The sequence below is a fragment of the Lacerta agilis genome, chromosome 3 (assembly GCF_009819535.1).
Source record: "Lacerta agilis isolate rLacAgi1 chromosome 3, rLacAgi1.pri, whole genome shotgun sequence".
Classification (NCBI taxonomy): domain Eukaryota; kingdom Metazoa; phylum Chordata; class Lepidosauria; order Squamata; family Lacertidae; genus Lacerta; species Lacerta agilis.
The window spans coordinates 30,810,016-30,826,400 of NC_046314.1; the positions used below are offsets into that span (position 1 = coordinate 30,810,016).

At 39.8% G+C, this 16,385-nt stretch overlaps 1 protein-coding gene and 1 long non-coding RNA gene across 2 annotated transcripts in view; one reads left to right on the plus strand and one right to left on the minus strand.

Moving 5' to 3' along the window:
* DST (dystonin) overlaps window positions 1–16,385 on the minus strand; it is a 292,631-nt gene that overhangs the window by 76,104 nt on the left and 200,142 nt on the right. The window contains exons 50-55 of the mRNA XM_033143180.1: window positions 13,936–14,004; window positions 12,352–12,587; window positions 11,900–12,029; window positions 10,933–11,132; window positions 9,072–9,567; window positions 6,570–8,044 (exon numbers count right to left, since the gene is read on the minus strand). Of these exons, the coding sequence (XP_032999071.1) occupies window positions 6,570–8,044; window positions 9,072–9,567; window positions 10,933–11,132; window positions 11,900–12,029; window positions 12,352–12,587; window positions 13,936–14,004 (2,606 nt within the window). The remainder of the gene's footprint in view (window positions 1–6,569; window positions 8,045–9,071; window positions 9,568–10,932; window positions 11,133–11,899; window positions 12,030–12,351; window positions 12,588–13,935; window positions 14,005–16,385) is intronic.
* Window positions 1,360–1,959, plus strand: LOC117043484. The gene is made up of 2 exons (XR_004426191.1): window positions 1,360–1,443; window positions 1,883–1,959. It is a non-coding gene; the product is annotated as an uncharacterized LOC117043484 (long non-coding RNA).

A 16,385-nucleotide genomic window follows, 5' to 3' on the forward strand; every position in this document is an offset into this window, starting at 1 on the left:
TTAACAGAAATCTGAATATATTGGATGGCCACTTTTAATGGTATGTAGCATTATAAAGTAAACTAACCAGCTGTATAATAAGAATTCAATCAAATTGAATTACTTTCCACCATCACCATAAATCAATTTTAATTAACAGCCAGATCTTACTTCTGAGCAAGCCCCATGAAAAATCTCCATAGGATTGTATCCTTCGCTCTATATTTGTATCACAAGTACATTATATTCTATAATTAGGGATTTAGCCGGCAAATTGGTCTCTGTGAATGACTACAGAATGCATTCTTCATTCACAATCCAGTTAATCCAATGAAAAGGGATTTGCTTGATATTTTTTACACTTCCTGGCTCTCAGACAACTGCAAATCCTAACATGCAAAGGAGTGCTGCAACTTTTCAAAAATTTCACCCAGTACACCTAAAAACCGCACTATATTGAGGTAATAGTATGAGTAGTTTTACTTATTTGTTTCTGGATCTATTTAGATGGAAGGCATATTATATTTTAAAGAAAATAAATAGCTAAAGCACTAAAGAGAGTAAAAATAATACAGAGCTAGGAGAGCAGCTCATTTCTAAAAGCTAGTGGATTGTTGATTTATTTGTCATATGTATACCAGCATATAAAAATGCCCACGTTGTTAACAACAATCATGTCCCCACTAAAAAGACAATGTTTCATACCACAAGCCGCAGTCACAACAAACCATATACAAAAACTACAGCAGAGAATGATCCCCTCCCTTGGGAAGGCAGCAGCAGTACTATAAGGGATAGTCAAAGACAGGAATGAAGTTTCTGACGGCCCATTGCAATACATATTCACTACTCCAAAGTAAATCTTATTGTGTGCCACAAAGGATATTCCCAGATAAAGTGCAGCAAGTGTTTTCAAAGCAGTGTCTCTAGATGGGGGACAGGAGACACTATTTGAGCTGTGCTTCAAGCAGCAAAATGGGTCAGTACTGAAATGACATTGACAATGAACCTTAAGACCCTCCTTTGAAGGAAGTCTGTCACTCCCAACCCAGAATGTATTTATAGTCAGCTGAGCATGGATTCGTTGAACAGGCACTGTACATGTCCAGGGCAGCACCTGAACTGAATATGACACGCGCACTGCTACTCCTTCCATTTAAATGAATGAGGAAGACCATCTGTAAAGGAGCTCCATGTGAGCATTAGAATATACAGAGGGCTCTGGACAAAGGATAAGGTCTGTATGCAGGTAGCCACCCCAAATGTATATCAAGTTTTTTCTTTAATGAAGTGATAATAAGCTATTATTTTTTCCATTTTATATTTAAGCTGCAAAACAGATGCAAATATTGAAGTTGGTGCAGCGACAAAATATACCGGTAATTTTACTTTTGAAGGTGCCTGTGAAAAGAAACCACATACTTCAGGGAAGAGTTAACACATTGCACTGATTCAATCAACAAGGTAAGAGGCCACCATCTACGACACCGACCTAAACCAATTTAAATATTAGTTCAAGCTCATCAACTGGAATATTCATCCGGGCCCAGATCTCCTATGAAGCGCAATTAGAAGGCACCTCTTGACATATATCTGAACACTGGAAATATACTGAAACGACCCTTTAAAGCAACCGCATCTAGTAATGGTCTAAATGGGGGAGGGGATTTAATGAGCCATTCAGTGATAGAAACTGACATACCCAGTAAATTCCATAGGCTTTAATAAATAAAAGAATAAATAAAGAGTGTGGCGGGTTTATTGCTGAAATATTTTGCAGACATTTCAAGGATTGTAATTACGTGGCAGAGATTGAACGCTGCTTCCCCACAACCCCACCCTAGAATGAAGTAGCTCATTAAAATGTTCAGCAAAATACAAAAGTAGGGTTTTTGTTTTTCAGGATCATCTTAGCTGGTTGGCTCTTTGTGAGGAAATGGGCATGGTGTAACCCAAGTAAAGCAAGTTCATCTGCTGAATTTTTCTTTTGCCCACGTTCATTCAATGTGTACTTTCTTTAAAGCACAAAGGTCTACAATAAAACTGAATGAAAGTGAGAGAATGAAAGAGAAACACCATGAAATACAATATGCCTGCTACTGTAAGTAACTGAAAATGGAGCTTTGATTGGAAACACTGGAAGATTTGTTCTTGGGTAGGATTTCTGAATACAAAACAAAATCCTCTTTTCTCTATGTAAACACCGATAGATAAGATATAAGAACTACAACCAGACAATCTTCTTCTCAGCTACCCAAAAGCAATACTTCTAAAAAGTGGGCTGACTACTGTTAATTGTAAAAATATATACCTATGGGACCACCATTCTTGGTAATGATTTTGAAGCAGAGTCACTAGTCGCAATTCCAATTTGCTATTCCCTTCCTCCAATGAGCTTGGGGCTACCACTTGAACTTTATTACTTTACTATTACTTAGTGGCCTGCTTTGCACATCATATATATATTCGTTTGTTTATTTCACAACATTTATATACCGCTGATTATAATAAAACCTCAGAGCGGTTTACAAAAAGAATAAATCAGTAACAATAACAGTAAATAAAAAATCACTAAAAAAACAAGTATTTAAAACGTTCAGAACAAGTAAAATCAACAATAAGCTAAAACTGGGTCCCGGCACTGTTTCAAGGCATGCACAATCACTCCCAATTCAGATGTTATGGAGAAATAGAGCTGAGTGACACCTGCATACTGATGGTACGTGGCCGCAAAACGTCTAATGGCAGTTCCCCGTGGGGAAATTGCTGCTACCATTCTAAACTATACCAGGTAATGATCGGACCATGACAAAGCAGTGCACCTCCACACCCAACCTCAGTCCATCCCTCATGTCATTTGGGACAAAGACTACAGCAAGGGTGTCTCCTAAATGATGTGTTGGACCAATGACCATTTGAGAGAGCTGCATGGTTGTAATTAAGGCCTTAAGTCTTGAGCTCAGCCAATACAGTGGCAGCCTCTAATGGATACTGAAGTAGTCCAGAGACTACCTTGACCAGCTTGATCAGGCATGATGCTGGGCAACAGGGTTTTCTTAGGAAAAACATAAAAATGTTACACAGATGGTGTTGCACTCCTTTGCAAATGTCAAAAATATTTTATTATATATCACCTGACTGTTGAAGGGTTTGCAATAAACTTGGCACATATTATCATTTATAGTGGGAATTTCAGTTGGTGCAAAATTTAATTTTATTTTGAGAGAAATGATAAATATCACTAAAGAAAATATCGTTTGTTGTCCAAAATTAATTTTTAAAAAATTCCTTCCAGTAGCACCTTAGAGACCAACTAAGTTTGTTCTCTGTATGAGCTTTCGTGTGCATGCACACTTCTTCAGATACACGAAAGCTCATACCAAGAACAAACTTAGTTGGTCTGTAAGGTCCTACTGGAAGGATTTTTTTTTTTTTACTATGGTAGACCAACACTGCTACCTACCTGTATCCAAAATTAATGCTACTGAATATTTTTTATGATACCAATGTAAATATATATTGTCAAAAGAACTAGTCTTATATATGATCTTGACAGCCTGAATACTAATTGCAACTCAATAGAAAACAGCCCAAAATCTTACACTTTTGATATGATTTGGCATTGCTTTATGACATACACAGCGGCACCATAATTTTCAAGACAACCTTTGTCACAAGTCTGGCAAATCTGCAACTCTAGATGATCTGGTTGAAAGTGGAATCTTTACTTTGTTATTTTAACTCATTCTATGTTTCTATTTTATAGTTTTGTTTTTCATCTTTTTTTGTCTCTTGTTCTAACTGTTTCATATACATTATAAAATGAAGTAATAATTACAAACTTTACCCAAAGAAGTAACAGAACTGTTCCAATTCTTACTGCAAAGTACAAAAAGAAAGCCTGAACATGCCAGTAGATTGCATAGACTATAGCTCCTCAGGGAGATCATTGATCCCCTTCAAGGATGTGGTGGAGAAAGACAGAGGAAATTCTCAAACGTCTGTTCATTCCATATTTATCTGGGGGATACCTTGCATTGTTATATGGCAAGGAAAGCCTGTCACATTTCTTTTAAAGAAGAAAAGTCAGTAAAACAATACAGAAAAACAAATGGTTATAGCACAACCACTATCATCACAGTAGCAGAGAGATCTGGTAACAGCCATCAGCTACCCTTAGTCAAAGGGTTTGCAAAAGAGCTCTTAAAGAGCTTGTGAAATGTACACAATGGTGGATCCAGACATGCTTTCCTGGGGAGGGCAGTCCAGAGCACTGGTGTCCTAACTGATATTGCCCTGTTCATTGTTCTCACCCACTGCATATCTGCTGTTGGGGAGATGCAAAGCAAGACCTCTGACGTTGCTTGGTCAATGAAGGAAATACATAGGAAAAAGCAATCCTTTAAGTACTTTTTAGGACTTTAAAGTTTTTTTAAAAAAACCCATCTTGGAAGCAGTGTACCTTAAAAAGCCACTGCCCACTGTTATATATCTTCAGGTCCTATTGTCTGATAACCTGAAACAGGGCTTTTTCATCTGGGAAGCCCTATCTTTGGCTCAGAAGGGCTCATTCTGTTATTTTTTTGCATGCCAAGTAAATAATGTTTCATTTGCTCAAGCCTTTATATGCCTTTATTCTACTGATTCTGGTATTTAGCAGGCAAGAGGACCTAGTGCTGTGCTTCCCTTCCTTTCTGTGCTATCTCAGGAGATGAAAGTTGATTATGGAATGGAATTTAACACCTAGTGCCCAAGGCAAGGTAGTTTCTTTTGCTTTCAGCCACTGGGTTTATCTTGGGCACACTGGATATTAAAATAAATTCTGCCAGACAGCTTTCTTGGATGAGGGCCGGGGTTACAAGACAGAAACCAGAACTATGCTTCAGCAGAACTGCACAGCCAGTGGCCTGTTGCCTTTGCCTTAGCTCACCTCCACACTTCTTTGTTTTGCCCTGACTGATTGATCAGTACTTTTCTTGATCCTGGGAACCAGGTTTGGATGGAACCTCTTGGCTGCATAATGCCTGGCATGATCCCAGGTCATGACTCTTGGGACAACCCCCTGGAATGAATGTTAATCTCAGCCTTCTTGGACCTCGCCCAGGACTCTGCTTGACCTCACCTTCACTCTGTCACAGGAGGGCTGGCTCTTCATATGGTGCACGTAGTAAATGAAATAAATATCTGCCGCTAATACATATATAAGCACCAGGTGTCAGAGAGGACAGTTGAATTGCAGCTTCTTCAGTTCTTCTCCCCATTGTCTTTTATTTGGAATTGTTTGATATGAACACACTACTCAGAGCAGGATCTATTTCTTCCTGCATGCCTGTGCAATGCCTCTGGGGCGTGGGATGCTTGTGGCCGTGTTCATTGTGCTTTGTCTTGCTCTCAGGGAAAGATTATGGCTATATTCTGAATGGGTGTGGAGGTGGGGAAAGTTCAGGGCTGCTTCTGCCCTCATTCTATCCCATCATTCAGCAATCTGTTCATGAGAAGGCTCTCCCGCCACAGAAGCGCTGAGCCTCCTCAGCCGGGCAGTATAGTAGCAATGGGAAGCAAAGGAAATGTAAAGATTCTTAAAGAATCCCAACTTTTTGAGTAAACTGAACTGTGTTAGTTAAGCTCTAGGGTAGTGTTTCCCAAACTTGGGTCACTAGCTGTTGTTGGACTACAATTCCCATCATCTCTAGCTAGTGGGATTGGTGGTCAGGGATGATAGGAACTGTAGTTTAACAATAGCTGGAGATCCAAGTTTGGGAAACCTTGATCTAGAATATCAAAAGCTGCAGTTGACAACCCTTCTGCAAGCTTGAATGGAACCATGATTTAGTGTATTTAGGCCCAGCCAGTTTTAAAACTACCATTAATCATGATAGCTGTGTGAGAGGGGAGGAGAGGAAAACTCAAGAAGCTCAGCTTTGCTGGAGATCTTCAAAGCAAAATGCAGGACATTCTGTTTAAGAATGCTTCTCTAATAACTTTTGACAAAAGAGAAGACCGTCTTCTCAGTTTCTAAATTGCTTCATGATAACAGTGAGCTGAGAACACTTCATACAACTTCAGACCACAACCCTCAAATTACTTGTAAATTCCAAGGACCCCCAAACCAAAGGAGCATGTGATATCGCTTCCTGTTGGACAACTCAAGTAATATTCATTACAAGGCAAATAAAAAAATGTTATGATGTAACTATTTTGCAGCAATTATGTTTATCCGTTGAAATTCAAATTCAAATTTATTGCGGCTATAAACCCATATCTGTTGAAATTAGAGGAAGCATTTGAATTCATAAACAAACAAAACTTGCTTATTAATAAAGCTTTAGATCTGGGTGGAATGTATGTTATGTTAGATCTCACTCGTCTTAAAATAGGCAAAAAGCACCCTCTGTTGGAAAACATGAAAAATGACTTTGAACGCAATTCTTAAGAAGCTTACACATGATCTATAAGCTGAAAAAGGAGGGGCGACCAAATTACTTTTCCTTGGGGATCTAGACTACTGAGCACCTCACTTCACAACATTCTTACAGTTAGTTTTCATTTTATAATACAGAATTCTAAAAACTCAGAAAGGTCCTTCTTACCTTAAATACGTTCAGCTGCTGATTTATCATCTCAATTTCCATTCCAACAGAACCCTGCGACTCTTCATGCTCTTCAACTTCCATGAGCAGTTTAGAAAACCCCTTTAGTTTACTGTAGAACTCTTCAACGCGGCTAATAGTCCCTTCAATCTGTTCATCTCTGGCTTTTGCTCTATCTAGCAACTTGTTGCACTGCTTATTTAAAGCCTCCAAGTCCCTTTTTATACCTGCAAGATCTGGAGAAGCTTCAGCTTCATTTGCTAGCATCATTTTGCAAGTATTATTTGCATTTTCATTACTGGTTATGAGTTCCTCCAACTTTTTCAGGAAAGTTTTTATATCCTTTCGCTGTGACTGCAGTGTGACAAGATCTCTCCCCACAGAATCCATGCTGTCCAATTCATCGTCGAACTCTGCAAACTGAGAAAACATCTCTCGGATGCTGTTTTGGAAATGGCCAATTCCCTGGAGTTTAGTCTCCAGGAATGAACATTTATCTTCAACCTGCTGACAGATGGTGCTGAATTCTTCTTGTAATGTTTCTGCCTGCAACAAGAGGTCAGAAACACCTGATGAATCTGAAGCATCTGCCACCAGTTCTTGGGCAAGCTTTTTCGTCAGGTCCACTTGAGCCTTCACGGCCTGGAGTGTTTTCTGCTGAGTCTGCATAATCGTCAAGTGTTTGTTACTGTAAGTCTGGGGTTTGAGAGAATCGTGTGTTTCCAGCTGTTCTCTGGCATTCTTCAGCTGCTCTTCAACATCCTTTGATGACTCTTGAAACTCTTTCAGTCTCTGAGACATCTTTTCCAGACCATATCTCTTAGCATGCAGTTGTTCTGTGACTATATCCATGTTCTGGATCAGCAATGTCTTCTCCTCTTCAATAATGTCTTTGTCTGTCTGACAGGCACTGAGTAATGTCTCAGCTGCATTACTTAATAGCTCCACCAACCCTTGGTGTTTGTCTAGGTCCTTCTGCCAGGTCTTCACCTGAGCGATGGAATTCTCTAGCTGAACAGGATCTATGCTCATTTCTATTTGAGAGATATTGCTTTGGCATTTCGCTATCCAGGGTTGTAGGTTTTCTACATGCTCTCTGTATTTAAGGGCTTTTTCCAAACAATCATTTAATTTATCTTGCCTTTCTTTAACTTGCTTGTTCATTTCATCCCAGTTACCTCTGAGCAAGTTCAGTTGGGCCTGCAGCTCAGCCTTCTCTGCTCCCTGAGTCTTCTGGAGTAGACTTTCGCCTTCTGCAATGATTTTTTCATAAGAACCAGTCTGGTCAGACAAGGCAGCCTTGAACTCTTTCTGATCATCAATTAATGTCCACAGATACTCCAGCTTGGTAGAGATGGGACAAGGCTGATTTTGTTCTTCCTTCTTTTTGTCAAGCCAGGCCTGAAAGTCCTTAGACATTTGCTGGAACTGATGAGAACTAACGTAGGTCGATTGAAGTTGCTCAATGTGACTGCCTGCAGAAGACCAAAAAGAAAAAGGAAAAGGAAAAAAAATATTAAAACCCGTGTCTTTGAGTGGCTTATAACTAGGATTTTGGCTGATGTTATTTCAATCAAGGAGAAACATTATGTTATAGGAAAATGCACCCTATTGCAATTTCAGATGTTTTATTAAACATTATTCTTCATTGGAGCTTGCTAGCTGAAGTGTTTGTTGAGGACCACCAGCTTGGAAAATAACAGTATTGCAGCCTAAAATAATAACCCCTTGATAATAATAATCATCCCTTGACAACAAGGGATTCTTGAGGGTGGGGAACTTATCAGGATAGTATGATCGCTAGTGCCACTATAAACATCACAAACCTAAATGACATGCACTATGAACAGTAAAGCTTGCAGTGATCCCTCAACAGTCATTGAGATAAAATGCTTCCAAAGATCACTTCCAGTCCTGTTACAACTTTACAGAACTCCTGCTGGGACTCCCTCATTGAGTCTGACCCCCCCCCCCCAAGAAAGGGCTCATCCACACTTGTCCTGTGCCTAGAAAACACGGGTCCAAGCAGTTTTTTGCTTGTCCCATGCTTTCCAGGCAATGGGTCCAAGCAGTTTTGCCCTGTCACTTTCCCCTGGAAAACCTGCCCTTTAGTGCTAAATCAGAACAAATGGCAATCAGGTTTTGCCGTTTGTTCTGATTCAGCACTAAACCGCCAATTTTTCCAGGGGAAAGCGGCAGGGCATATAGAAATGTGGATGAACCCTAAGCCTGTCTGAAACTGTGGCATGGTCACTCAAGACAAATACACAAAAGTTGGAGAAATATATGTATTTTCCCTACATAAATTTCACACAGGAGCATTAATTTACCGGTACAATGTGTGAATCACTCACACATATACAATCTACTGTCAATCACATGTCATTTGATATCTTAAAAGATTCAAATAACTGGTATAGTCTAGAAATATGCAGCTATTCTCACCCACCCATTCATAGAATCTAGGCCTTCAATACCATCTCATCTCATTTGTTAACGAACCTGCTTTTTGTTCCATATCGTGAAAGGGTTTTAAGATGCCATCCAATTGCCTAGCTAGTTCAGCTTTCAAGTAATCTTCTGCCACCAGTGCTGACAATTCCTCACACAGAGCTTGAGCTGCCTTTCTCTTTGGCATTTCCTGTTCAATTTCTTCTTTCACTTCTCTGGCCACTTCCAGTTGCCGTTTCACAGAATCAGGGTCTGTACTTATAGCCAGGCTGCTGTTGAGTTTATCATCCAAGATACTAAGCTTCTCAGAAAGGCTTTTCAGGCAGCTTTGATATTCTGTGCTTTTGACAATGGCTTGGTCAATTCGGTTGCATCGGTCACTCAGCTGTCCTGTTAAGCCATCCCATTTCTGCGCCACAGCGGCCAGTTGCTGCTTCACCATTTCGTGAGAAGGTGGGTGTTCCCCTGGTCTCTTCATTATCCCTTGTCCTGCTGTATTCAGCTGCTCAAATTGGGGTTTTCGAGTGTCAAACTCATTGAGCAGAATCTGATGAGAGAAAGTAATTTCAGGAAAGTGTAAGGAAACACAGATACCACACAAACTTTTACTAGCCATTTACCCAGTGTAGCATCCTAGGCTGATGAGTACATGATATAGCTCTTGGTCGTAAAAATAAATGGCATTCTGCCAGTATCGCTTTAAGGTAGGTTAATATATTCAAATTTATCCCTTACATCTGGTTCAGACAACCTGCTGATCCAGTACTGCAACCAGTACTGTGGAAGAGCAGGTGCACCCTGTGTCAACTCCACCATGCATATACTATCACTAAGGATAAAGAGGCACCTTGGAAACACCTGATTTGCATGACCTAGTCTCCTGTTTTGAGACACATGTTAAATGAATCAATCTGAGCATTGACACGTGTGGATGAAGCAGTCACCACAGATCAAATACTGTGGTTTTTACCTCATCGGACATCACCTCAAACAATACTTCTCAATTAAAGTGCACATGTTCGTTTCACTGCAATTTATGGAACCATGAATGTTGAGGGCCAAACAAGCCCCTACAGCCCACTGCTCCAAGGGTTTACTATGTCTAGTCTTTAGCTTTCCTGCTTGACTTCTAAAAGCAGAAGAAAACTTCTTAGAAGGCAGTTCTAAGAGCAGAAGACCATCAAATGAGTGCTTCCAGTTCCATGTCTGTCAAAATAATGGGAAGTGGGTAGGGGTGGGTACTTGGTGGGGAGGAGTGGTGGGTAGGGGTGCTCAAACTCTCCCACATGTCCTCATTCTCCCCTGCAAAAAGCAAACAAATCCAGGTTGTTTCCACCCCCAGTCAGAGCTCCCTCCTGATTTTGGAAGCCAGTGTGTGTGCGCTGAAGGGGGAAATTATACACTTATGTGGGAGTATTTGGAAGGAAGAATCAGTGAGTGGGCAAAAGATTAAGCACCTTCTACTGCACTTCCAAGTGCCATCACATACCATGCAACAGCATTAGGAGGGAAAGATGACAGTGAGACCCCATATTTCCTTTCCAATAGCTATACTGGTCGTGAGTGTGGAATATTTTGTAATTCACGTGTGATTAATACTTGCTTATTTATATGTACAGGGTCATAGAAGAAATGCGCTGCCATTCATTTTCCCCTGCTGAAAACTTTTATCTCTAGCTGCACTTCTCTCACCACATAGAAGCCCTTTTTTGTCATTATTAACATTATTAGATCCATATTTTTTTTTAGAAAACTGGTTGTTGTTTGGTTCCTTCATATTTGTTTTCAGAACTACACTCTGTCAAAAAAAGGGATAAACCACACTGGTGATGGGGCCACAATAGCAGTGTTTTCAATCCAGGAAGCACAAGCATATTTTTACAAATAATATGCAATGGGACCAAATGCTCACCTGAACTTGCTGCTTCTGCGTGTTCAACATATTTGGGTCAATTGACAGTGGTCCAAGCACGCTGACCATTAATTCTTTTTCTACCAGCCACTGTTTTAACTGAGCCTCGGTTGCTTGGAACTGGGTCAAGTAATTTGATGACTCTTCCAGTTTTTTCTGTCTGTCAGCTGTTACCTGGCTGAGTTCCCTCCATTTGGAATCTGTGAAAAAATGGATGGAATATTTTGTAAAACTGCATGATAAGCATAGTAATTTCATATTAAATACGGTAGTCAAACAAATAAACAATGGCAGTGGTTGGCTGTGGACGTGCAGGTGGTTCCCACTCTACTTCTCTACTAGAACAAGGGGGAGGAACAAACCATGATCCCTGGGCTTAGCTTTACATTCAACTTGGGATTCTTGGTTTGGTTTGCTCACACAGGCCACTATCAAGAAACCAAGAACAAGCTTTGGCAAACAAATAGTGGGGCTTTTTTTCAAATGCCAATCTGGGGATTCTGATTTTGCAAGTGGGAGGAACAAACCACAAGCCCTGGCTTAGTATTATATAAAAACTAGGGGTGGTGCATTTGTTTCAGTCCAAACAAGCCACAATGAAAAGCCAAGTTTTATGCTTGACTTCCGAATTGTGGTTTGTTTGAGTTAAGCAAACCAAGATCCCTGGGTTGGACACAATGTTAAGCCATGGATGATAGTTTATAGTTCCCAAGAGCTGTTTTATCCTGACATGTGGCTGTGGCCAATGCCTTTTAAAATATAAAATCTGATAGGACAAATCAAACCTCATAAGCCAGTAGTCATGTATGAACAAAAGCATGTCCAGAAGAGGTTTCTAGTATGTCATGTGGATGAGGTGCAATCCTTCTCTCCAAAGCTCACAGACATTCAATGTGGTTTGTTTTACCAAATATTAGATCGTTGTCCCTCTCCCCTTTCCTACACTGCAAAATAAAACCTGCCATACCTATTTTATCCAACATCTGTTTCCATTTCGGTGCCTCAGGAGAGTCTGGGTTCTTCTCCAATAGCTCTGTCACTCTATCCTTCAGTTCTTGCACTTTATTCTCATTCTGTTTCAATTCTGTTTCAAATAGCTATGAAGAATGAACATGTTAGGCTTGAGAATACATAAAACCAAAGTGTTTGGCAGAAGCGGTGCTTCATTGAGATGATCTCTTAATCTGTTTAGGCAGCTCTGATACATTTTATCACAGGTATGCAATCTGACTTCTGATCCTATGCCTGATAACACATTTTTTTATGGTATTTCCATGTCAGTACAAAGTGCTAATATATGGTTGTCCTGTTACATACATTATTAAACAGACCCTGTCCATTAATACGAACAGGAAGCTCACTTTAAAAATTAATTATGCTTAATTGATAGTTTTGAACAGAGGGGGAGACAGAAACTACCTTGTGTTGATCGACTTGCTCTTTAACAGCCTCACTGTCAATAAGAGTTGCTTCCCATTTGGCTGCAGCAGTGTCCATATTCTGTAACCATTCCATCACTGAATTTGATTCTCTTTGAATGTTTTGCATATTTGAAAGAGTGGATTCCAGTTCTGATCTTTTTTCCTTCAGTACTGCTCCCAAATCATCATAACTATGGCTTACAGTTGACATGTTGTGTTGGACAGTGGTCACTTCTGCAAGAGAGGTGGACATACATTATTATTTTTATTATTTTTTTACTAGTTAAGACAGCAAGAAAGGATGCAAATATTATACATTAGAAGTTTTTAATCCTTCCATGAAATAATAACCAGAATAATTGGTTACAGTAATTTCTTTCTTACAAAGCTGATACCCCAATATTAGCAGATTAAGAAAGATGAACCAGTCACCAGGCTGATGACAGTGGAAATTTTTATTTTTTTGTACAGAAATACTGTATTGTATAAGGACTTCTGAAAGAAAATCCTGCATGAAGGCAAGCATTAGTCTGGTTTCTCATTTAAGGGTTTTGGAACACAGCTAGTTATCACCATCCTAATTTCAACATCTGATTTCTTAGGAAAACTGAGGTGTTCTAGAGTCTGTTATAGTACTATCTGTGCATGCTAATTTTTGATTAAAACCAAATCTTAAAAACCATGCCTGTTTATTTAAAGTTAACAGGCATGGTTTTTAAGGTTTTGTTTTAATCAAAAATTAGCATGCACACAAAGTACTATAACAGGTTGTTTATAATCAGTACTATAATCCGTTGTTTTCTGTTAACACATGCAAAAGATTCAAGAATGAGGCTCAGGATGATAACAGCTAGGCAGGCCAAACACAATAATATAAGCGGTTAGTCTGTCTGGGGCCTTTCTGAATTCCACCCCTATTTGGATGGTACCAACTCAAGGCCAAAGTAGAGGCAAAATGGGAGATACATGGAGTGTCTTCTGATTATATTTTCCCCTTAAGGGCAGCTGTAGAACTCCAAATTGGACTGGAAGTTAGTTGGAAAGGGGGAATCTGTACTTTCTCAATGAACACCCCCCACCCCACCCCAGTTGCTTCCATCCTCCCTTTTAGCTGAAGTAAAGTTCAAATGAACGGTGTGAGAGACTCCATGTATCTCCAATGTCACATCTATTTGGCTCTCCAGTATAAGCAGCTTCTTATATTCATATGTTATCTTGGGTCACTTGATAGTCAAGTCATTTCTTAAAAACAGCGAATTCCACCTACTAGAGATAACAACTACTGTTACTCATGATTACTTCTTAATGGATTAAAAAGCCAGGAAAGAACTCCTTATCTTGTCTTGGCTCTCATTAACCACAATTGTTGTTCATCCACTAAAAGCAGACAGAAGTTGAATTAACCGGATGCGTGCACACACATGTGCATACACACGTCATAAGTTAGAACAAAGTGCAGAAGACTCCAGCTAAATAGGGAGTTTGACTGTTATTGAGAAAATTCTATTAAAATGGGACAAATTATAAACATCTTGTGCTTGCTCACGAGATTTATGTATTTAAGTGAGCCATTATTAGTCACCTTTGTTTGTTAGGAATCCCTGGGTACCTGTAGCTGCTCCTTCACCATTTAATACTGTTCCGCTTACAGCTGAAAGAGAGAGATTAGAGATTTAGAGCAGGATTCAACTAATGATTTCAGTTAGCAGAAGCCCTGACTTCCACTTGCACTATTGAGTCTCCCCCACACATGTCCCCCAACTGGCTCAGGGCAGGTCAAGAGAACCCCTGGAACAGTAAGCAGGGGAGAGGAGGGATCATTCCATCTGGCAAGCTTGCCCTGATGGAACAATCACCATAATGCAATGTTTAGTTCTTCCCTCATTGTTCAGACACTATGGAAGTATTTGATCCCTTTTCAAACCAATTTAAGGGCCAAACTAGATGTGGCATGGGCAGGCGAATAGCTCTCCCACTGCATTTTAAAAGAACAGCCTCGGAGTTGTGTGTTTCTGACTGGAATCATGGTGCTAGGAAGTAATGGTTTAACCCTTTCCCCAGCGCAATTTTCCCCATGAAAATCATCCCCATTGAAGCTATTTGCTCCATGGGGAGTAATGTTCAGATACCACCACCCATAGTTAATGCTAACCAAATGTTTAGGTCCAGACAATACAATAAATTGTGGGGAAAGGGGAGCATGTGAGAACAAGGCTCACCTAGGCTCATTTTTTTAAAAAAAGTAAAGGACCCCTGACAGTTAAGTCCAGTCATGAACGACTCTGGGGTTACGGTGCTCATCTCGCTTTACTGGCCGAGAGAGCCAATGTTTGTCTGCAGACAGTTTTTCCGGGTCATGTGGCCAGCATGACTAAGCCGCTTCTGGCAAACCAGAGCAGCGCACGGAAACGCTGTTTACCTTCCCGCTGGAGCAGTACCTATTTATCTACTTGCACTCTGATGTGCTTTCAAACTGCTAGGTTGGTAGACTCATTTATGTTATGGTAAATTATGGTTTAGTGTGACATGTGAATGCAGTCATAGCATGACTTGCCTAAAGCACCCAGTGAGTCAATGGATGAGCAGTGTGTTGAAGCCAATTCTTTCTTTTATTTTTATTTATAAAAATATTTGTATACCACATATTTGTGTGTGTGTGTGTGTGTGTGTGAGAGAGAGAGAGAGAGAGAGAGAGATTTACAACAATAAAAACATAAAACCAAGGTTTAAGGCTATTATGTGTGTCACAGTGGTCTTAGTGGTTTAAGAGTAGACTAGTTATAAGTGGGATCTTCATAACAACAAAAAATGTAGGATATTTTTACAACATCAGTCCCAAATCAGCTCAACCCATGCTGTCTTAACTGTAGACATAAAGATACATGCTAATTATCATCATGAAATTATAATTTTGACAGAAATACTTGTGTACAAAGCCTTCTGTGAGAAGCTGCCCTACGTATAAAACAATACTGCTGCAGACTAATTGTGAAAGGCACATGTATCCATTATTTGTAGCTTGGAATTTGGAGCCCAATCACTCTCTGACTGCAGATTGCCTGTTTTAAACATGTTAAAGCAAAATATAACACATATTTGTGCCCAGCATAACTGAACTGGTATATACAGAACTTGTTCTGAGCTGTTATCAGTACCCATGTCTAAAATGTTGAATGAAAGGTGCCTTAAGTCAGCTGCTCACAATATTCCATGCAGTTGCAGTTCTGTGATTCCATGCATTGTGGAACAAAGACCCCAAAACATTTGTGCTACACTGATTTAGAACAGACAAAATGCTGAATGAGAGGGTGTCCGAAGTTAAATTTTGGTGCAAAACTTTGTTTTGTGTTTACCAATTTTCCACACTGTGAAATTAACTTCAGAACCACCCCCCTCCTTTAGCTGTTCCACGGGCAATTTCATGAGTACCCATTATTTATGAAGAGAATAAGAGCGCTTAGTAGAACCTACTGTATGTCTATGTAAGTAGAGAGCCTGAAGATGATTATTTAATGGAGCAGAATTAATGGTTGCCTTGGAGAAGGCCAAGCATTCACCCTTCACCACCAGCTGGAAAGTGAGTGCTAGCTTAATGGCAGCTGGGAAATGGTGAGAGCAAATAAGTCAGCCAAGTAAGTGAGATGTTCACATACTAAGATATTGATACTTTTCTATATTTCCCATGAGGGAAACATTTATCATTGGCACAAAACTCAGGGCACTTGCACTCACTCATAATGAACCCAATAAAGAAATTATTAACACATTTAGTAAGCAAACTCTGAATACGACATTTCACCCTTTTAAAATAACATTATTTCAAGTACACAAAGTTCTGTTGGTACGAATACTAAAAATTACTGTCTGCAGCTTAACAACTTGGGACCAGTATACTTAAAGGATTGCCCTACCCCAAATGTGCCTATTTGCTTACTTCATGTTTACAATTACCACACAATGTTCATTCGGCATTTGAGAGAAGTCATTCCTTTAGCATAGCAGCACCTGTCTTCTGAAACTCCCTGTCTGTTG